This window comes from Monomorium pharaonis, chromosome 8 (genome assembly GCF_013373865.1).
Source record: "Monomorium pharaonis isolate MP-MQ-018 chromosome 8, ASM1337386v2, whole genome shotgun sequence".
Classification (NCBI taxonomy): domain Eukaryota; kingdom Metazoa; phylum Arthropoda; class Insecta; order Hymenoptera; family Formicidae; genus Monomorium; species Monomorium pharaonis.
Window position 1 is genome coordinate 20,711,254 of NC_050474.1, and position 23,191 is coordinate 20,734,444.

A 23,191-nucleotide genomic window follows, 5' to 3' on the forward strand; every position below is an offset into this window, starting at 1 on the left:
TTCGTTGGACGTTCAAGCGTAACGAGCAATGCTGTTAAAAATTGTTGACGTTATAATTATCAACTTGAGCAGCTAAATTTATATCCTTTAGCAAAACTGTTCTACTTTTTGCCAATAAATCAAGATCGTTTATTGTTTTTCTTTTTGTCAAGCAGCATATTTTATCTCTTGCGAGATACGTACGGTTCCCTCATACAATATGTGTCGTTACTGTGCTTCCTCGAAACAAAATAATATTAATTCCCGCAATGGTTGTTTTGCACAATTAAATGTCCTGTCACGCATGCGTGAGATTTACGCAAATGTAAAAGCAATTCCGCCGGCCATTCGGCTGAAACGGTCCGACCAGAAACCTACGCGATACATCTAGTTTGACAACCCGTGATAAGATTTGACACCCCGTTACACAATTTTACTAACGAGTGGCAAAAATGCTGATTAGGTGGCGGCACTCTTACGACACTCTCGTTAATAATAAACGCCGCATTCGGCCGGGGAAGAGGAAAGAAGAAAAAAAAAGCGAGCCACGGTGACCGGGCGGAAATGCAAGGCGCAATCATCGTCGCAGCGAGTCGTGAAGCCGGCTGTTTTTCTTTTCCCCCTAGATCGCCGCTCCGCCGTGCTGTATGCACGAGCGCGCGCGTAATTAAGACGCACGTTTGATGATACTCGCTAATTACGGCAAGCCGCGCGGTTCAGGTGTCGAGTGTTTGAGTTACACCTATACGTCAAAGCAACCGACGATACGACGAGAGGAGAGGGACCAGGCGGGAACAAACGATATCTACGTGCCGGGCGATTTGACTTGATCAATTTTCGATAATTACGTAATCGACACACCCTGCACGTTCCTATCGCAATACCGACGGTCCAGTTAACGAACTGCGGTCAACAGTTTCCTGTCCGTTTCTAGATCACAGCATAACCGTTGGTACGAGAGAATGTAGTCGGTTACAGTTAGCGTTAATCAACGGTAAAGCGATCGACTGTGATGGCTTCGCGTGGCGTAGCCTTTCATTGGAAATGTATCTCCGTTATAATACCTAATCGCTGTTATCGATAAGCGTAATTTGGCCGTTAATTAACGGAATATTTCCGAGTCGAGGCATACGGCGAAAAAAGATTTTTTTTAAAAAAGAGATAATTAGTCTACCGCCCGGATTCTTAACGATTTTCCGTTCCGCAAGTAAACTATCGTAGAACATAATGTTATTAAACGCGAGCCAATTAACGTCAATGCGAATAATCAGGCGAAGACGATCTGAGAGTCTACGACGATTAAGACATTGAATATGCAAGCCCCCAACTGTACCTTAAGTAATTATGTAAAAAAATACGACAGATCGTTAGCGGATCGTTTGATCAGAGATATATTACGCGAGTGGATTACGAGCTCGCGAGCCGCGGAATATACAGCCGTTAATTAACATAATCAGTCCGCCTGTCACGGTAAGCGTGGTGGTCACGTTATTAACGAGTTTACAAAAGGCGCATGACTCACCGACAGTTAAATTGCCATTGTTGGCCAGCGAAATTCGCGCGGTTTGCACTTTCGTAAGCCACTTTCAAGGCCGCGGGATCGTTCTCTCTTTCTCTCTCTCTCTCTCTCACCCTTTCCGACGAGAGCTGCCGTCGGAAATTTTGCATGCTCGATAAAGATAAGCAATTATCTTATCGAGTCGATCTCGATAAATCGGCCGACATCTGCATTAACTTTCCGATAGCGGGGAAACTTTCGATGATCGCGCGAGAACGACAAACGTCGTCCGTCCGTCTCGAATAATCGCTGGAGAAAAAAAAATTCTAGTCACGTAGGAAATTGAACCCTTACTTTTTCCTTCGCTCCGTCCCGCTTTCTGTCGCTCCGATCGTCTTAATCGGATGGCAGAACAGATGACGGCCATTTCGCAGTAGTAAAGTAGGAAGTTCCTGGCCCAGAACAGCCTGGTTTAGATAAGCGGATTGACGTCCGGATTTTGCGATTACGTCGCTCGCGAATGCAAATGCGCCGTCGCGAGCAAATTTTCACTCGTCGCGGAAGTGACAGACGACTCCTAGACTCTGCTCCGCCGGGGCGTCGTGTTCGGCTCATCGCCGAAGGAACGACGAGACCGTGCGAGCAGAAACTCCGGGCGGCGTAATATTTAATTAAACGACAATCCATAGGTTAATGAGGCACTCAGACGCAATAATAGAATATTACAGGCGACGTGTAATTTGCGCGAGCCGTGTGCATTGTCTCGTGAGCGCGCGAACGCGTATGCATTCTTCTCATCGCGCGGCTTACTTTTTCCGCGTGCGCGGAATAACATTGTTCGAGCGCGGGAGAGACAGCGAAAAAAAAAAATCGGGTCACTCGCGGAAAATCGAGGGAAGAGCAAACGGCAGACAACCCGGTTTCCTCCGCTATTGTCCCAGTGTCGTGGGCAAAATTATGTCGTCACCTTTTCTCAAGCGCGTAAACCATAAATATATTGAACAAGATTTTCTCTATTTAAAATAAAAAAGATAGAAAATGATAGAAATAGATTTAAATTTTACTGAACATTTTTGCCTAATTATCATTTCAATTCAATCAGACACTGTAGAAAGTTAATCTATTTTCATTTCTTAATAATATATCTTGCTTATCTAATTAAATGCAATTAAATCTAAGTGTTTGTTTTTTATACAACTTGTCGAGTTAGCTAATCCATTAAAGTTTTTTATACATGTATAAAAATATAAAATCTAAAATATTTATAAGTGTTACATCCATCGAGATATGATAAGATTGTGTAATATCAATTTCGACAAAACACCGGCAAATAAATATTGATTAAAGATTAATATTAAATTATACGTTTAAATAATACGAAGAAGATCAATTTTATAATTACGAATCGATAAATTTTTTTGTCTAATTCTGATTTTTGTAAGCCAAGTATGTATTGTGGCGAACGCGACGATGACTGGCGTACAAATCAAAGCGCCAACTTTTCCGAGAAAGGAAAAAAAGAAAGTTCTTTTTTCGAAATCCCGGATCGATAATGAAAGATCTTTGCCGCCGCGCGTTTAATTAAACCTTAGTAAATGATATTCTTATTAAGATAAGATCCACTCAAAACGGAGAGCGGAGAAATAAGATACTGTTTCACAGAGACAGGGGCACCGTTCTCCAATTACACGAGGTATGTTTAATACAACTCCCTTCTAATATATTCGGTATTAAGTAACCTCCTAAGTAAGCATCGAAACGATCCAACGAGGCAACCGCTGCATCTCTCTCTCTCTCTCTCTCTCCCTCGCTCTTTTTCTCTCGATCTTTGCGGTTGCTTTGCCATCTGTAATTGAGAGACACACGGCGTGAGACACAACGACGGCGTGGTAAACCGGCTATTGTGGATGCGCGCGTGCACGCGCGGCACTCCGTTATTTCCTCCTTCGCGGAGAGAAAGAAAGAGAGAGAGACACGTCGCGAAAAGATGTAATTAGACAAACAATGAGAGTATCGCTCGCAGATCCCGACCGTAACGGCGCCCGCGGATTTCTAATCGTCGCTGATCTCCCTTCGCCATCCATTTCTCGCACTTCGCGACAACGGGATTTTCAGCGTCGCGACGCCGTTTTCTCTTTACTTCTTCCTCCGCGACATTCCGCCCTTTTCGTGTTTCGCACCGACAGGCGAACGATCGCGTGAACTCGGATCGGATCGTTGTACAATCGTACTGGCGAACAACGGAAACAAAGTTCGCCGACGTCGACGGCATGGTGTTCCGGATCGGCGAGGAAAAACGAGCCTGAGAAACGAGCGGAGGAGAGTGGGATGGGATAACAATCGCTCTAATCGCCGCTTAACGGTACCCACGTGTTAACCTTCTGATTACAGGCCGGGCTGATTGCGTATTTACGTGCCTGTTTTTCCCGGGGTGATAGCCATTTGCATTCAGACGGTGGCCGTTGCTCGAGTTGTTTAACGGGTTAATCTTGCCTTATCACGTTTAAAAAAAAAAAATGCCGCGAATGGGAGCAGGAAGCCGCGGATTATATCGCCGTATCTCCATCTCGGGACTTCAACTTTCTACGATTCAGGGAACAATCACGCGGCAATTACCGGCATTTGAGATAATTCCTTTGATCGAGTGTGCCGCCGCCAGGGCAATACGGGGCTGTTGAACGCGCGAGTAGCCATTAGGAACACCGACGCATTAGAGACGATTGTGACATCCTGATGCGGCTCCGCCTGCGGCTGGATGATCATCAATCGCACGTGAAACTCGGGAGAAAAATCAACCCCCTTGCGGCGATTAGATTGTAGAAATTTTAAATTAATTGAGGTTTTATCTTTCCTCTATTCGCAGCCCGAAAATATAAAATTGTTTTATTTTGTAAAGATTAGAGTAAAAGGGAACGAAGCGACTTAACAATGCAATTTATTCTGCCTTTCTAATTTTACTTTAATGTAAAAGCAAGATAAGTGTATCGAGAGTCTCCTCTATTATGTATTCCACTTTCCTTAGGCCAATTTCATTTTTTTCCCCTCCCATAGCTTCCGAACGTAAAGTTTTACAAAAAATGTTATTTACCTTATATTTGGAGACTGGTGCGGGAAAGAGGCGAGGCACGACTTTCCGAGTTAATTTCTCGTTTTATTAATATTGACGAAGAGCAATGCAATTTATTTCGCCTTTCTAATCCTACTTTAATGCAAAAAAGAGAACAAAGCAAGTACAACAATTCTTCTCTATACCGCACTTCTCCCCGCGGCATCTCATTTTCTCCCATAGCTCTTCCGAAAATATGAAACTTCATAAAAATGTTATTTATCTTGTATTTGGACATTAAAACGAGAAAGCGAACTTTTTCCGAGTTGACCTTCCGTTTTGTTAATATTAACGAGGAGCGACGCAATTTATTCCGCCTTTCTAATCCTACTTTAAAGAAAGAGGAGAGACGCGCAAGGATAAGATAAGTATAACAATCCTTCTCCATTATGTCGGCGCAAATAAAACGTGGAAAAAGCGGTCTCGCCGCGCGCAGCCGTACGAAACAATCGCAATACAGCTGACGACTTCTCGTTGTAGGCGCGACCGTTGTACAAAGAGAGGGCCGGGGGAGAGAGTAAAGAGGGTGGAACGTTTCTCGAGGGGATTTCGGTCTAACGGTCTACTTTTTTCGAGGCCTTCCGGTCCGCTCTTCGCGACCGAGCACCCAACCTCTACTACGCGCTCCACGCGCTTCTTAGCTGCAATTAGCCCTGCGTGGCTGCGGACTATTATTGCGTACCGATGCGCTCGCGGACCGCGGTGCTCGCTTCACGGCCTGGAACCCGGCCTGAAGAACGAACTGGGTCAGGGTGCTTCGGGAACGAAACACGAACGCTAACGGACCGCGGGCGCGAAGCGCAGCTACGGATTCTACGCCGCGAAACTTCTACAGGTTATACGAGTTTCCACATTTTCCCTACGCGATTCTTGCGACTCATACGTGGGATAAATAACAGCTCTGTAAGTACATATTACGCGAAAGGGTAAAAAATCGAAGGAGAAAAAGCGGATAATGTCGGAGGAGAACGCGGCCGAAATTAAACTGCGAATCTCGTTACCGACTTTTGTTGCGCCGGAAAGGAAAAGGGGGAGAGGGGGAGAGAGAAAGGAAGAAAGAAAGAAAGAAAGACAGGAGGATATCATTTCCTGACACAAAGAGAAATTCTCGAACTTCGTGACCGAACGAGTTTCCTTTTCGTAGGCACTCATGCGAGGCATGCGAAAGACCCCGGCGGAAGTGCCACGACTATAGGATAGCGGCGACTCGAGAGCGTTGTAACCCCGCGCGAGAGGGGAGGAGGTTACAAAAAAAAAGGGCGACTTTTCCTCACCTCTCGGAAAAGAAGTCACGAGGGAAAAGTCGCGCTTCCTCCCGCGGATCGCGTCGGTTGTCTCGCGATGCCCGCAGGCCGGCCGATCGCGTGCGCTTTTCCTCCTCTCGGTCGCGCGATCGAGAAACGTCGTTTAACTCGTTATGGCATATACCCGTGAAAGCTCCAGGACGCGTACGCGGCCAGGATAAGCCGAACGTGACTTCATTTACATCACATTCCGTTTCTCTCTCGGCTCGAGAGAGCCAGCCGGCCGTAACCATTGTGTGCTCTTTCGTGTTGCACGTTACATAACGAATTCCGCCACCGTCCATTGGAAACAATAGATTACATGGAATTATCACGTCAATATTTATATTGTCCCTGTGTAATTTTACTTCCCCCCTGCTCTTATCCCGTTGTTCGAAATTGGACTAGTAAAAGCGAGTCGTCGTACGTATTTTCGACGATCCTTACACGAATCTAGAAGAAAAGTCGCAGGAAGACAGACGCGAAAAATCTGTTTGTTGAGAAATGAGAGGCTGAGACACTCGAGAAAACGAGACTCTTCTACGTTTTGGTAAAATAATTTCAGTTAAATGTTCAGTTAACGTAATCAAACATGTAGCACTACTTAATAATTATATTAATAATAAACACAATAATAGTAATCAATTATTAGACGGTTACCAAATGATTATTAATCATTATTATTTTCAATTATATAAACTGAATATTCATTTGAAACTATTTCACCAAAGCTTAGCAACTTTCATCTAGATTGAATCATTATCACCAAATATTATTGCAATAAGCACCTTCAGTGTAATCTTTCCCCTTGCCCGTGAATTCAAACGCGCCAATGTCGACCGTGGCACTCTAATTAACTGTTCCACGCTTAATTAGCACGCTCGCACAATCTCGGGGTTAATAGGTGATCTCGATTTTTACCGCGGACGGGATTCCCAGGTCGAGCTACGCGTAGTCATGCGAAACTCGGTTGGCTTTCTCGAGGTGCGCGCGAAGAAGCGCAGCCTCCGCTCCGTGCATCTCGCGCGCGCGCCCGCACGCCTGCACATATACCCGCTTTTTATCGCCCGGCGCGAATCGCCGAGCGCAGTCAGCCCGCCGCTTTCAGACGACCAATTATACAATCGCGAGCGGCACGGCTCTCGTTACGACTCGCGGAACGCGATCGACCCATTTCTTTTCTCGCCTCGCGTTGCAAAAGCACCCGCGTGCAGAGATGAAAGTGCGACTCCTGGACGAAATCGTGTATTTTCGTCCGCCGCCGGCGTATCTCGTCCGCCGGGGTCTCTCGCTGATAGATGACGACCGCAAATGATCTACGGTCCGTCCGCGCGTTAATTAACGCGATCGTAAATCAGATGGTAGGAAAGCGGCTCTGCGAGTTTCCCTCCGAATAAATGCAATTTCAGGCAAATTTAACAAAACGGATTGATTCATTCTCTTATCTCTCTAAGCGCTCGATGAATAATTAAATATATTTTCCCTCCGTTCGATATAGCTAATTCATAAGCTATAAATATGTTATATTTATATGTTTTATAATTTACGTACTTAATATAACAAATAGTTGGACAAACGACTTTAGAGAAGCGACTCTAATTGTATCAGCCGCGCATTTATCAGCGAAAATGAAAACGCGTCTAACTTGCGGGCACAATCCGCTAACGATTCTACTCAGCGAAAAATACCTCGCATGCGCCTCATTAATTATACACGCTTGTAATAATTTACCGTTCGGCGTAACTGATACCGAGCGACAAGTCGGAACAACAGCGGCCAGGAGGAAGCCGAAGCGGTCGGTTCGAGGGAACGATGTGCCTATACTACGTACGTCTCCGTGGATACACGATTCGCGACGCTTTCAAGCGGCTCGGATTGTATAAGGGACCGCGATTATTCCATATACGAGCGTGGCGGGCTTAATTAAAGACGAAACCGGAAGCATTAGACGGTCTCGCCCCTCCCCGGCGCTCGGTCCGGAACGTGCCTATCGCCTTCACGCTTAATATTTTACGCACGCAACGTACGTTCGAATCGGCGATCGCGAATAAACACCGCGCTCGTGCATAGACGAAGGTCCCCGTCACAGATAACGGCGTGACGTCAGGCAGGTGCACGTAAAATTTACGCGGTGACGCAATCAAGCTAGTCTTACTCATCGTGTTAGGTAGGCAATTAAACGAATTTGCAAATGCCGACGAAGGCAAAGCGGAAAGAAACGAAAAGGGGATATAAATTTCGTATACAAAAAGCGAGAGAACACATAACAATGCCTGTACACATAACAATGCGAGTGCGATATCTGCGATGTTAAGAGAGCTCCTTGTTGCCTAATCTATTAACGTCTCGGATGTCTGATTGGCCAGCTGGGGATTTTTCCGGTAATTTTCTCGCTTTGTAGGCAATCGCGCGAACGATCCGAGGAAATCTGCCGGAAAGAGTAATTATAACCGGAAGTTAGAAGAAGGAAGTCACGTACTGTCATTTGAAAGAAGGTAGGTGTTCTTTCCTCGGCTGCACGATTCTCGTGGGGACATTGTGAGTATTATGAGCGTCTCCTCTATTTTTTTCTCCGAAGGTGATATCCTCCATTCTTATTTTAATATTTAATATTAAACACGGCTCAAGGATTCATGCTTTTTGTTATTGCAACGTTTCTCGGAAATGTGTCTTGTATCTTCGATGCATCCTATTATGCATCTTACATTCTTATTTTATCAATCTGTAAAGTATTTATGTGGGAAAAGACACAATCATAGATTGATCAATTTTTCATTTATTTAAAATCTCTAAAAGTTCATAAACATACTTCTAAGTTTCTAAAACAAATAAAGTACATGTCTGTGTGCGTACTTCATTATTCATTATTTAGAAAAAATAATTTAACATAATTTAATTATCTTTGAGAAACTTTTACTGATGGACACAGAATATCTATGATAATCTCAATTAATATTTTACTTTTCTCATATTTCCTGTATATCCTACATTTTTTTAAATACTTATGTTAGTAATTATCAGAAAACTGGTAACTCTCTCTCTCTCTCTCTCTCTCTCTCTCTCTCTCTCTCTCTCTCTCTCTATTGAATTAGAGGCTCGTGACTTTAGCTCTCTGCTTGTCTTCGCCTTTACGTCGTGTCTCGGTACATCGGAAACACGTAACGGGTAATTGTCTAGATCCGATTTAAAGGGCGCGAGTGGGCGCGCGCCCTTCCTGCGCGACGACAAAAATAAGGCGACAGGCAGAACGCGGAAAGATAGGGGAACGTGGGTAGGCAGACGCAGGCAGAGCGTAGTGCCGGGCATTGTCTCTGGGGGCCGTTGGTTGTTGCTTAAGTGGCTTGTTTCCACGCTTTCGTGGCTCTCCGCGGTCGTCCGCGGATAGGAATCGCGCGTTGCTCGCGTACACGAAACGCCGAGTGCAGCCCGGCCACGGTCGCTTATTATTATTATCATTATGACGCGATTGCACCAACCGGTCGTGAATTAAATAACACCGGCGAGAGTGCGAGATTCAACGACAAAGAAGGAAAGTTCAGTTGGGTAAACAAGCCGAGCGAACGAGCTGCCGTAATCCGCTAATCCTGTCGAAATCTATGAGAGAGGCGGCGATGATGGAAAGAATAGAAAACGCTCGAAGCGATGAGGAAAAAAAAGGAAGCGCGCTTGAAATTGAGACTTGGGTGATCGTTCGATTCCAACGAAATCCGGACGTACGTTTCTATCGGTTTCTATTCGCCGCTCTTTCTTCTTCTTCTTTTCTCTTCTTCGTTCCTATACGTGCAATAATACGCGATAATAGTACTCGGCGGTAAATGAACAGCCTGGTATTCGAGGGAGGCGGACGCGAGTAGCCCTAACCGTCTCGCTTGGCCGTCCCGACTGCACGCGGACCGCCGCCGTGTCTCTCGGAACGGCATGAAAGAAAGAGGAAACGAAACATTTAAGATAATCACATGCAAACAGCCGTAAAATAAAGCCAATTATATACATAGAATGAAAGATACTGTGTTTACTCCAGCGAATTGTAGCACGTTAAGGGAAGTGGAAAGTGCATACACGTTGTGGTAAGACACTGCAACGAGAATGTCTCAAACTTGAGCCTTTTCAGCAATTAATCAAATTATTTAATTTAGAACTTAGACTAGATAATATACTAAAATGCATATCGTTTACAAAGTCGTTTGCTATTATTATTACTTGTAATACTCAAAGTAAGCAATAACTACTGGCCAATTTAATACTTAACCAGTACTACATTTTTATAAAGAATATGTGTGAGCAAAAAAACCTATGTGATTAACTGCAATATTTTTTAAAAGCCGGAAAACTTCCTTAATTAATTAATTTAAGATTTAAATCAAAGTGCAGATTAATGAATATCTTACATGAAATGTTCCGGAGTCATTATCAGCAAATTAAATAATATTAAGCAGTATTAGTGTCAACAATTTGCAATCTTTTCCTTATCAGATTGACGGTTGGTAAGAGAACCATCTCTCAGCTTCCGAAATTTGCTCGATTTCGCCATGGTATCTCATCGCGCGTCCATCCCGCGCGCATCGAACGTACGTAATGCGGGACGAGGCCTGATATGCATTTTCGATCTTTCCGGCATCGAGTTCCGCGTTATTTATTGCCTTACGTAATCGCGGCAAGGTGCATGCTCGCGCGTACATCGCGGCAGCAAATTTTCCGCGGCCGACCGACGGCATAATGTTGGAAAGCGACTGTGGCCCGTTAAACACACGAAGGTGAAAATTTCCGGCCGGTTGGAGCGTTAGACATGTCTTTGATGGCTCAGCGATTGTCCACTTCTCGGGTCCTGGGCCGCGCCTCTGTCAGAAGAAGGTAAGTCCCGAGGAAAACTTTCGCTAATTATATTTGCGGATCCACGTTACTCCACACACTCGAGTGAGTACACTGAGAAAAGAATGTTAATTTGACTAAATTTTCCAACTAAATTAATTTTTGTCTATTCAAGTATTTATGTACATTTCAATCAACCATATAAATACTCGAATTAAAATTTGTGCGTTTAAGTTGAATTGCATAAATTCTTGAAGTGACAAAATTCTAATTTAGTTGAAAAATTTTATCAAATTAACAATATTTTTCTCTCAGCGTAGTAATATGTGATATAGTGCGTTTTCATTGCGTTCAATGACGCGTTAAACGATATGGTGCCTATCCTTGCCTTCGATACGATTGACCGAGATGCATTTATAAAATGAATGGCACACGTGCCGCGACATTCTCGTTGTTAGGTTTCCCGAGAAGAAACCGCCTTAGATCGAACAACGGGACGTCTCTGTTTTATATCTCTGTTTTAAATAGATAAGAATATTGGAAGTCACTCGCAAAAGGCGTACAGTTATCTTCGTACAATTAACGGTTTTATCAAGATCAGATAAGGCATGTTGTAAGTGATAAGCGAACGACAAACGGTTTCAAGGCGTCGCTAATTGCCACGGTAGGCAGACTGTGGAAGAGTTTATGTTTATGGCAGTGAGTCACTTTGGGTTTCCTTCTCGTCCATTTCGTCCATAAAACTAGCGGCAATGCAATGTAATAAGATATAAAACCGAAGGAAGGAGGATTAACGTTCGCGAAAGTGGAGCACGGGCTGGTTGCAAACCAGCATAGCTGCAGCATAAGCGCCGCGCCGCCGTTGCGCACGTGCAACGATCGGATTGCATTATGTATGTATGCACATGCGAAACGGAGCACAGACTCGGCGGCGTAGTTTTTCACGTAAAAATATTATTCCCCCTCCCTTTCCCCCCTCCGCCGTGTTTCTTTCCTTCCTTCGCGCGCGAGGAGGTGTAATCCCACAGGCGTGTGTCGAAATTAAAATTCACTTCGTTAAATTGGAAACTCCAAGTGCGCGGCCAGGTGCACTCCGCCTTTAATTAATTTTTATCTAATAAACGCCGAGCAAAAGATTACATAAGGTTTATCTCTCAACCGTCGGCGTGTGGATACGATAAATTACTCTCGTATAATAGTTATATATTTTACACTTAAGAGAAAACGCTCCGAATTATATTCTTTTTCTCTTTCTGCCTAGCAATTTACGCATCTCGTATAACTCATATAACTCTTTTACCTCGCAAGCAACTTTTACCTCGGTATCTTTTATTAATATTTTGACCTGTTTATATTTATGAACTGAAGAAATAACAATAATTTCCTACGCGTACAGTTAGCTCTAAAGTAAATCACTTTTATTTTCGGACTAATTATAAAAGTAAAAGTTCCAAGCATGTCAAATTTTATTCTATAACAACGCGTGTTTATTACTCACTTCCAATTTGGCGGAGTACTCCTCGGCCAGGGTCTCGGCCTGCTTCGTCAACTCCTGATTCCTTTCTAGCAGAGCCTTGCCGAGTTCAGCCGCCAGGACGAGATCCCTCTCGCGTTGCTTGAGCAACTCGGCCGGATCCTGCACGACGTCCTCGTGGTCCAGCGAGTGCCTCCTCGCCTGGAGATCGGATATCATGTCTTCGAGAGCGTACGGCTCCGTCTGGCCGTCCTTCTTTGGCAGCATCGCGAATTATTGGCGTTTCCTACCACGGCACAGCACGGTGAAACGTCACTAGCGTACGTCCAATTCGCGATTCTCGATCGATATATGGCGAAGGAGGTGGGAACAACAACTCGGCGGCGTCAGGTGAACACACTTGGGCAACAACACGTCAGGTTTATTCGACACGGTGTGATAACGCCAGTGACGTCGATTACAATCAACTTTCCCTCGCGGACGTCGTACGGTTGTGCACGGGCGGCGTTATTAAATTATCAGGCGCCATTGATTGGAACTGAAATCAATTAAATCCGGATTTTCACTCTTATTCCGCTTGACGCACAAAGCGTCGGGCGGATGACGCGTTATTGCAGCTATTCGGCGCTTAGAAATTGATTTAACTTAATCGTAACTAGACCGGAGTTTGACTTTGTAGAACGTGTGTTTTTACTTTAATATAGTATTTGATAAAAAGTAAAAAGAATAATGATTAGAATAGTATAGAATAAAATCATGATAAAATACTTAAAGATAAGTACATATCTGAAACGTATAATTATGTAACATGCATTTTTTAAAGTACATATGGAATATGTATTTAGTACACACATATAATTTTGTACTCAGAGTCTACAATTATATTGCTGCAATTTATTACTATTTTTCTTTTAATTTTTTGTTGGATATTTTATTTTATTATCTTTATTATTTTATTTTATACGGATTGAATTATCGCCGAAAAAATCATCTCTATCAAACAAGCGCTGACAGATTATCACGTTAATGATAAGAAACCACAAAAATGAAATACATACATCGAAAATTCAAAACAATATCTTTTGTCGCAATCAGGTGTCTTTATAAATCTTTATAAAAAGTTATTTATCCAACCGTAAATATTAATTTACATCATTGCTCATAAATATTTCTTCATCCACAGAAAATTTACAACTTCCTTTACTTCTCCACATAATTACATTTAGTTTCGAATCCTGGAATTTTACAATGAATCATCAGCTGTATTTATTTGCTGGCTTTTGATTTCAGATAAAATAATCTCCTTTTTTACAAGTCTTTATCGTTGGAGAAATATTGTAAGCAAATATTTAGTATTAATAGTAATATTTAAGTAACAATCTGTGTACCTTTTTATTTTTTAACACGGCTACTAATAAAGCACACGAGTGTCAAAAGAAAAATATAAATTTGTTTGTGTTTTGATTATTCCAATGAAGACGAATGTTTCGAGAGTGTTAATTACCGAGTCAATAATTCTCGCAAAACAAGCATATCGGACATTATTTTTTCTTTTCTTTTAAGATTTATTTCGCGTTGTAGGAAGAGACCTTGGGACGTAGCCCCAGCTCTTGAGAGACTTACAACCTGTTTCGCTCGAGGACCGCGTGCGACCCAAAAGCAATCTTGGGCCTTGAAGCCTCACGGCATCATCGCGAGGAGCACGCGATCGCGAGGATCGCTTGAATGACGCATAACGCACTCACCTCTCAACTTGCAACACCGTCGGTCGGTCTCTCTCTCTCTCTTTCTTCCTCGAGTTCCTCTCTTCGTATCAGCTCCCGGCTACCGGAAGCGACCGGTCGCCCTGACATTGCACCCGACGCACTCGTAATCGCACAGACGTGGACACTTCACCATTGCCATTAACACGCCAGCATCATTACCGTCGACGACGACGGCGACGACGGCGACGACGACGTTCACGTTGGGCGAGCGCAACGCACCGCTGCATGCGCTTCTCCCCGGGGATATCGATCGCGGAAGTGGGCCGCGCTATCGATCGACCGGCTATCACCTGGTCGGTTTCTTACGGGCCTCCCTCGCGGGCACCTCGATGTCACCCGCTGCCCCCAGAGGTAGGAGACGTTTGTCGTGAGCGCGAGAAGGAATCGTCACCGATCGTCGTGCCCCGATCTTTCCTTGTTCGGAGCAAGGCCACGCGCGAATGGAAAGTCGAGTTATTGCGACACACACCACTCCGCACGGCTCGTTTGCCAGCCGCTCGAGCACATCCGGTTACGAATATTCACTCTCTCGCGGAGTCTCTCTGATTCGCGAGGAGGATGATGACGATCCTTGGCGCCTGGGTCCGTCAGGTCGGAAACGAACCGCGTGAATTACGAGGCAGCAACGATACCCCGCGGCACTCCATCTCCTTATCCGCGTGAATAACGTTCGGGCTTCAACCTGGCGCGCGAAGAAAGACCGCGACGGAAGGAAGATCGATGGCCCCGCGCTCAGACGACCGCGCTGTTTACCGCCCCGGAGTAACGAGGCGGAAATCTTCCGTTCGGCTGGAACCGTAGATCACGGGGGTCTCTCACTCGCGACGGGATCATCTCGCCCCGATGGGCGTCCAGTTGATCCTGGAAGAAAAAAATCAAGACGCTGAGTTTTAGTCGTCTCGCCCCTGTGAATTATTTCCCCTGGATTGACATCGTACATTAATAATTCCCGATCATTAGCGTTCTTTTTCTTTTTTTTCTTTTAGGAGCGGCACCCCCGACATTCCTACCGATGATTCGTCGGTAACGTGACGTAACGAGTTATTTCCGTGTCGCGTGTATGATTAATAAGCCGCCAACGAAAAGCACTCGTGTCGTGTTTTGCAAACGGTCAGGTGTCATTCGTGTAAGCATAGCTATATAGTAAGAAATTGATTAATTAATTCTTACTATATATGTATAAAAATAAATCGAGCATATCCGACATCAGATAGTAAAGATTAGATAGAAAAAAAAACCAATTGCCGTATTTCTATCTTCTCCCTCTGATTCGCGCAATTATCTTTCTTCTCTTTTTCTGATAATTATCTTTTTCTACGTGGTTCTTAGGCTTCGTACTTTTCGCTCAATCTAGCTTTTCCATGTTTATGCGCGTAAACGAATAAACGATTCGAAATATTACAAAATTCGTAAACATAATAATACAATGGCCTCTCCAAATTTTAATAATACTATAATTAAAAAACGGAATTAACGAGAGCGCGGTTATAAATGCGCAAGTTTTAATGTGCGAAAGTTTAAACACTTTCGCATGTTATTAAACGAAAAGAAAATGAACGTTCGATTTCTTTTAGAGACATTCTTAGTGAATCGTAATTATAGTTACAGTCAAAGTGCTACATCACAAAACAGAATCAGCCACTCGAGATCCATTCTCGACTTGTTTTGATTAGTGAGAAGAGAATATATTGAAGAAAACTGTTTAGTAATAATAATCAGACTTTAATAAAATAATTTCAATTAAACGTTTAACGATTATAACCATCAAATTTTTGTAATTATATTTATTAATAAACATAATAATAATAACCAATCGATTACTGAACAATTATTAAATTTTATAAATTATTTTGTTTTTTCGGGTAAGGAGAAATTTTTAAGATGCTTCTGAGCGTCAATGTTTAGCTTACAATTAATAACTATGTTTCAAAATTGACGAAATTGTCGGCGCGCAGTTTATATGCTTTACATAAGATAAGAATATTAAATTAATACAAAAATTATATTCAACATCAAGATTCACTGCAGACCGAACATGCGATCTTAACTTTATCTATATTATGTTTAAAACGCGTATCGGTCAGAGAATTAATTTAATATTATTGTACTAAATGTTTATTACATCAATTACACATTTAAATTAAATTATTTCATTAAATCCTCGTATTTAACTACCACTTAAGCTTGATTATTATTACTGAATTCTTTGTTTTTTTAAATACCGAGTGACATAGGCGGATTTAATCGCGCCGATTTTGCATACCGACACGCGGACGTTCGAAAAACCGTTTCCGCGCGCAAATTGACTCGCGGGCGCGTGGGTGGAAAACGCTTCGCGCATTTCTACGCGTTCCGCGCGATAGGGCGATAGAAAGAGTTACAATTGCGTCGCATTATCCTTGAGCGGCGATAAAAATGTGTGACGGCAGTCGACGGTCACGGACGGCACGTGCGACAGTTCATGTTTATCGATTCGTACGTCGTTGGTCGGCTCACCGTCAACCCTCGCGGATAAATCCAATAAAGAGGATGTAGATCAAGAACCGCCCTCTCCCTTCCCACTTGACCATCCCTGACCGTCACTGATCATTAATTTGATCGACGACGCGAAGGAACGTCAACTCTCGGTAGCTTTCCATCGATCACGGCCGCCCACAGACGCGTCTCTGTTTGTCTTTCGTTAATCTACTACGAACTGTCCGCCTGGTATCCTTTAATTTTTGCCAAACAAAGGGTGACTAGCGAGGCACCCTCCTCCGCACACGCTCGCGCGTCCTTTCGAGAAATATTTTACGCCGCTCCGCCACGAAGCCTCGGTATAAACATTTACGACGCGAATAAATATTTATAATTTCCTTCTTGAAAATCGAAAGAGAAATTTGCACTATTCATGTGACATACACACACGTACACACACACGCGCGTGCGCGCACACATACACATACACACGCACCTCACCTCTCCGAGCTCCACTGTGAACTACACACGCGGACGCGCGAGGATGTGGAAGAGCGATCACGAATCTCGCACACGGACACGAGGTCTACCTGCTCGCCGTGGCGCGGTCGGCCAGGTAGTGAGTCACTAGCCGTGAGTGGAAAATAAATATTACGGAATCGCGCGGCGTGCTCCGCGCGAGGAGAGGAGCGACCAGCGGCGATTCTCCCACCATATTGCCGCGCGGTTGAAAGTAATTCGTTCGGCTCGGCGCACCCGCTCGCGGTTCCCTTTGTCGGCTCGCGTAAACACAAATTCGCGACAGTTTGCATTCTGCTTCATTGCTGAAGAATGAAGGCTAAGAAAAAATGTGGAAAAAAAACCGCAAAAACTGAATTACTCGTGATCCATATCGAATTAAATCTGCGATCATAGTTTCCAATATATTTTCGCAAATAGCATTCCGGTTTGAGAGATGAAATCAAATTATTATATTTTTTTTTGTGCACACGCCGTGGTGAAAATATTTTCCACAGTTTTTGCACGAATTAAAACGTTAAAAATTTTGTTTGTTTTTGAAAATTATGCGAAAAAATTCCGAGAAAATTTTCATCGAAATTTTTTACGTATTTTAATGAAGAACATCTGTTTAGAATTTTTCATATAGAATTTCATAGCTTTTTGAAAAATTTATCAACTTTTTTTGACACGAATCTTGAAATAGTTCACACACAAAATTTCACATTTATGAAAAATTCTAAGGGAAGATGTGGACTTCCTCAGTACTTCCGAAAAATGATTGCGACTCGTATCAAAGCCCTGAGAAAAGTTTTCACCGACAGTTGATTACCGTACTGGCGAGGCCAAACGAGCCACCCTCCTAACAACTCCAGCCCGACCAGAGTCGCGGCACACACACAGCACAGGCCGCGATGTTACTGTCGATCCTGAATCGCGGCTCACTGCATAACAATTGCATCTTCCTGCACGGGGCGTTCGCACGTTCTCCGGCAATCGCCGTTTCGTGGTATCGATCGAAGCGCGGGTATCCGCGCGGCCGCCGAAATCGCTCTCCGTCCCGAGGCCGAGGAATGGCGAGGCGCCGCGCCGAGTGCGGCCGGCCAAATTTCTCAAATTTTATCCGCACTTTATTGGGAATCGAGAGAAACGGATGATACGTACCACAAAGAGGCACCGCGCGACGGTCGGTCGGAATCTGTGGCTCGTAGACTGAGAAGTCTTTCTCCCTCTCTCTCTCTCCCTCTCTCACGTTCGTCTACGCGCACGCGGCGGGTAGAACCGATCGACCTGGCGACCTTCCCCTCCGGAGGTGAACTAACGTCTCCCCCGTTCGCATCCTGCGAGCGTGTGCCCCCACCACTTGACCTACCTGGTCGAACCACCACCTGACTGGATCCCACCGAATATGCACGGCACCCAGCGCCCATGAGGTTCTCAACGAGAAGAGAAGCACGCGTTAATTATTCTTCCGTCGCTCTTCGATCGCTCTCGAAGAACGTCTGCCTCCCGAAGAAAAACTACGCCAAAAGCGTAGGGTAGATATTTCACACCTGGAGCGATTCAATGATCATGAGAATCTAGCTCGGCGCCCAACGCATTCGATATTTAACGTTCTCTAATTATGAGAATGTAAATGAGAATGTATCAGCTGCTGCGTGCTATCTGGCTGTATCATGCTGGACTTTTTGCTCGTTTAACTCGTAGGAAACGATTAACGCTAATGCGAAAGGCAGATCGAGTTCCGCGCGCTACATCGCGCGGAGAAACGCCTCGTCCAGCCTCGTATACTTGCTCTCTGATCTGATTTGCAAACGGAAACGCGTCGCGCGGAATCCGGCTTTAACGATCAATAAACGGGATATCGAGCGGGAGCAATTTGTAGATACACTTCCGATTGTCGCGCTCCGCTGATAGATTCTCGCTCGGAATCGTATCGCGGAATAAGATAGAGATCATTAAAATCTCCGTCGCGTGAGATTTCGAACTGATTCACACCGCGTCGTGAATTATTAAGAGGCGGAACGCACTTAACGAGTAATTTACAACTTTTCCTTATTCTTCTTCCGCAATTCATCAAGAAGTTTATAATTTATTTTAATGATTTGATATTTTAAAGCCACACAGTGTATCTGTAGGTTTAAAATGGTCAAGTATTCATGTGAGTTTGGCTGTGGGGAAAATTCAATTTCCGCAGCCGCCCAAACCGTTCGGCGAGCGTTACGTCGCTGGGCCCATTGCTTAGCAACCGGAAGTAGCAACAGAAGCCAGCAGCTATAGCGCACCTTACAGCTGCCTCGACTGCGCGGGGTGGCAGATGTCTCTCTCAAATGTCGGCGTCCAATGTCATCGGGGATTACGACTGGAGTGCGAACGCCCCTGCATGGATCTTCGTGACCGACGTCGCCGATCGCGAGGACGCCAACGTCTTCCGGTAGAAAAAACTGACGGCTTTCTCTCTCTCTCACTTCCCCCTTCCTCTACCTATCTCCTATGAGTCTGTCGTAAAAGAGAAGTAGAAGGTACGCGAAATAATCCTCGGAACGTAAAACGATTCCTGCGAATTGATCAGCGATGATTATTAATAAACTCTAGAACTCTCGTCAACGGATAAGGCTGTCGAAAACGGGACTTGGAGATGGCGTACAAGCAGCAACCAGTCCAGGACGAACTGGAGCTGGAGACGATGGCGGAGGCCGAGCTCTCGAGGCTGAAGAGGCAGTACAGGATAATGGAGAACGATCGGGCGGCGTGCGCGGAGGACGCGAGGCTCCAGCTCCGCAATCAGCAGAACGCGATCGATCGTCTCGAATACGAGAAGGCCGAACTCGTGCTGGCGATTAAGACCGCGCGATCGAAGGCATTCACGCGTAAAGATGTGGAGATGGACGAGAAGCTGAGGTGTCTGCTGACGAAGCGCGCCAAGTATCTCGAGTTGATAGAGAACGAGAAGCGGCAGATAGCCGAGCTTAACGAGCAGATCGGCAAGGTTGCTGGTATTGCCAATGTCGAATTTTAGATCTACATTGACATAAATGCGCGAATAGTTTGACTAACGTTTCGAAAATCGAAAATTTCTCGAGGCATCAATAAATGTAGGACGGATTATTTGATGCGCGAGACTACAATGTTTCGCGATGTCGCGGGTAATCGATAACGAATGAAAGCGTAATTAGTGTCACGAGAGATCGTCTTTATAAGCGTATATACAAGTAAAGAGAAATATCACTTTCATCCCGCGACGTCTCACATTTACGACATGTAAGAACGTTTGTTGCAGCTTTCGAAGGATGTCACGAGCATGAAGATGAAAGTGCGCACCGACCTGCAATCACGGGAGATAGCGGCGCAGCACAGTAAGACGATACTCATGCTGGAGAACCGGGCGGAGGTGGCCACAAAGAGGTTCAACCTGGTGATAGCGGAGAACGCGAAGCTGCGCGCCGAGATCGAGACCATGTTGAAGGCGCGGGCGCAGTTCATGGTGATGTGGAACAAGCTGACCGGCCAACTGAACACCGGCAAGCAGATCATCAACGACCTGATCGAGCAGGCGACGGTTACGTTCAATCAGCGGGACGAGGAGCTCAACAAGATCCAGGCGCTTCGCGAGAGGTATGGGAAGACGCGCGATGCTTTTTCCGCGTCGTTGATCGGCGCCGATACACCGTGAAATGCGATCCACGCGAGCGTAAGACGCCGGCGATTTGCGCGCGCGACATCGACGACTACTTGCAGAGCCGCGAAAGTGGAAATCTTCGCGACTAAAATCGTTGTCCCCATAATCCAGATGGTTTTTTCTAATAATAACTACACGAGATCTAGTCGCGCAGTTTCGGCCTGGAATGGCTGTCCAATGTCGTCGTTGTCTCCGAATTAGAAACTCGGAGAGCAATGATCGGCCAAGCCAGTGGCGCATGGAATTTCCGCCGTTCGCGATTTCCGTCCGATTATCGTAACAACTTCTTGATCTATTCGGTCGCGGTGCGAATTTGCGTAATTTTCTTGCTGGTCGAAGGCGAGACATTCCGGGATGAGCTGGACCATGAATCGACGAGGCGGGAATTGTCTGTTCGCAGAGGGATAAGGGACCTGAAGAACCACACGTCGGAGATGTGCGAATTGAAGAGGACTTTGGACAACGAGATGAAGCTGCAGGAGTTCCTCGGCGTGAAGGGACAGTTTCGCGAGATGGTCGATCTGAACGCGAAAAGGAAAGCCGAGAGGCAGGCCAGACGGGAGGAGAAGCAGAACAAGATAGCGGCCTTCACGCAAATCTTGCAGACGATCAAACAATTCACCGGTACCGTAAAACAGCCTTTTACTTAGAATAATGGGACGATTTTATTTTCAAGAGCGCATTCTCTCGTTGTAAAATCGGATTTTCTCACGGAACTCCCAAGCTTGCCCTAGTTTTGCACGTGTAACAATTGAAGGGTTTCCTTATAAAAAGCAAGCAAATCTAAAAAGTTAAATTTTCAGAAAACAAAATACTTTATCTTTAAATCGTTGCCAGATAATTAGAATAAAAAAATGTTTAGGTTTTTTGATTAATATTGAGGATTTCTTAAAAAATATAGAATAAAATATCTTTGAGCTTGTTTGGAAATTTCTGATGGAAATTTTTTTACCTATTTATATTTATATTTCTCTATTTGATTCTTTCCGGAACAAAATTGTTCATGATGTGACTAGATAGAAATTTGATGTCATAATTTTTTTTTTTTTACAAACTTATTTAGTTTTTTTAAAAAGTTAAAGATGTAGATGCATGTATTTTAACTGTTATTCGATATTTGAACTTTATAGATTACATTAATAACATTCAGTCTTGAGTTTAATACGACAATAAACATAAATAAACAGGCGAGCAAGAAATCGACAAGCTCACCGCGCACTTCATTAAGCAAGAGGAGGAAAATTTCGCGCTCTTCAATTACGTGAACGAGCTAAATGACGAGCTAGAGAGTCTGCAGGCGAGGATGGAACAGCTAACGGTGGCCATCGACGAGGCACGAGCCTTGAATGTACATCGCGACGAACAGCAGGCCGAGACTTTGGAAAAGATTACCAAGGAGTTGGAGAAACAGACAGCGCTAGCAGATGCTGCCGAAGAGAATCTTGCTCAGGTTAATGAGAGAAATGTTACAGTGGAAATTTCGTGTTGAAATTATTTTCTCAAAACTTGAAAACATTATTCAAAATGCAAAATATTATCGTTGATCAAGAGAACAAGACACCAGTCTTAAAATTTTCATTAGCAAATTAACGCTCGCGCCTTTTAAGAATTATCTCGCCATCATCCTTGATCTCAATAAAACTGATTTATGGTTTCGATATATCCGCATAGCGACTCGGCAAACCGCAGTCCGATTGTCTAACCGGCGATTATTCATGCTTCATTCCAGTGCAACAACGTGATGGATAAGCTACTGCACGGGATCGACGGCCTCTTCAAGGCGATACATTGCGACAACTCGCCGATTTTAGAATTATTAGGCGACAACACCCAAGTTACCACAAGCAACGTCATGCTCTATTTAGGCATTATCGAGAAACAGATTACCGAAATGTTCCACAAGGTTTACTGGGTGGACAAGGAAAGCAAAGCTCCGCAGTTGCGGGTAGATGAAGAAAGGAAGCCCAGACTAAAAGTGCCTGCACTCAATCGCATCGTACCCACCCAACCCTGTGTCCTGTGAGTCCTTCTTCGTTATCCCTTCCATGTTCCTTTATTTTATTTCATAGACATTTAATCTTAAACGTAGCAGCCTAATTTTTGTTTGATGTTTAAAGTAGTTTAGCTCTTCTCCCGTCAAGTCAGATACACTTACAATAGATTCAATAACCAAGTAGATAATTAATCAGTGTATCAGTGGAAATATATTGTTAATACATTCGGCGCTAAACACGTGTCGAGGATATTCGGGTCGCGTATCAACTTCATTTAACTACTTTAACCGTCTTCGGATGCAGCTGCGTGGAACAGGAGCAGATGCAGTTCGTTACGGAGGGCCTGGAAGTGCCGCTGACACGTGCCGAAGCCATGCAGAAGTTGCAACAAAGGCTCACGGAGGATTACACGGAGATGCTTCACAACGTGTCCGCCTGCCACTTACCGGCGGCTAGGAAGATTATGCAAAGACGTTATCAATAAAGTGAATTAACGACGAAGCATTTTCTTCACTAATTCGCAACGTGACCTTTCGCTAGCGATGTTTACGTGAAGTTTACGAGGATTCAGTTCACGAAGGAAGATCGCCAGATCGATACAAACTCCATAGCAACGTAAAGAAAATAATAATTGTGCGAATCGATTTT

The 23,191-nt window shown here is 44.4% G+C and overlaps 2 protein-coding genes across 8 annotated transcripts in view; one reads left to right on the plus strand and one right to left on the minus strand.

Annotated features, from left to right (window-relative positions):
- LOC105838803 (bicaudal D-related protein homolog) overlaps positions 1-23,191 on the minus strand; it is a 42,099-nt gene that overhangs the window by 11,069 nt on the left and 7,839 nt on the right. For 2 of the 6 annotated variants that reach the window (XM_036290658.1, XM_036290656.1), the window contains 2 exons: positions 13,895-14,776; positions 12,174-12,687 (listed from right to left, as the gene is read on the minus strand). In XM_036290658.1, the coding sequence (XP_036146551.1) occupies positions 12,174-12,416 (243 nt within the window). In that variant the 5' untranslated portion in view covers positions 12,417-12,687; positions 13,895-14,776. Of the gene's footprint in view, positions 1-12,173; positions 12,688-13,894; positions 14,777-16,868; positions 17,384-17,702; positions 18,183-23,191 lie in introns of those variants that run through there. The other 4 variants (XM_012684640.3, XM_036290657.1, XM_012684639.3 and 1 more) reach the window with 4 other exon arrangements.
- Positions 18,345-23,055, plus strand: LOC105838805 (coiled-coil domain-containing protein 63). Of its 2 annotated transcripts, XM_012684643.3 has the most exons (7): positions 18,345-19,392; positions 19,466-19,859; positions 20,151-20,485; positions 20,950-21,173; positions 21,737-21,999; positions 22,279-22,568; positions 22,847-23,055. In XM_012684643.3, the coding sequence occupies exons 2-7, from the start codon at positions 19,509-19,511 to the stop codon at positions 23,025-23,027; spliced, it is 1,644 nt and encodes a 547-aa protein (XP_012540097.1). In that variant the 5' UTR covers positions 18,345-19,392; positions 19,466-19,508; the 3' UTR covers positions 23,028-23,055. The 2 variants fall into 2 exon arrangements, with proteins under 2 accessions (XP_012540097.1, XP_036146552.1); XM_036290659.1 differs by lacking the exon at positions 22,847-23,055 and having other exon boundaries at positions 19,443-19,859; positions 22,279-22,599.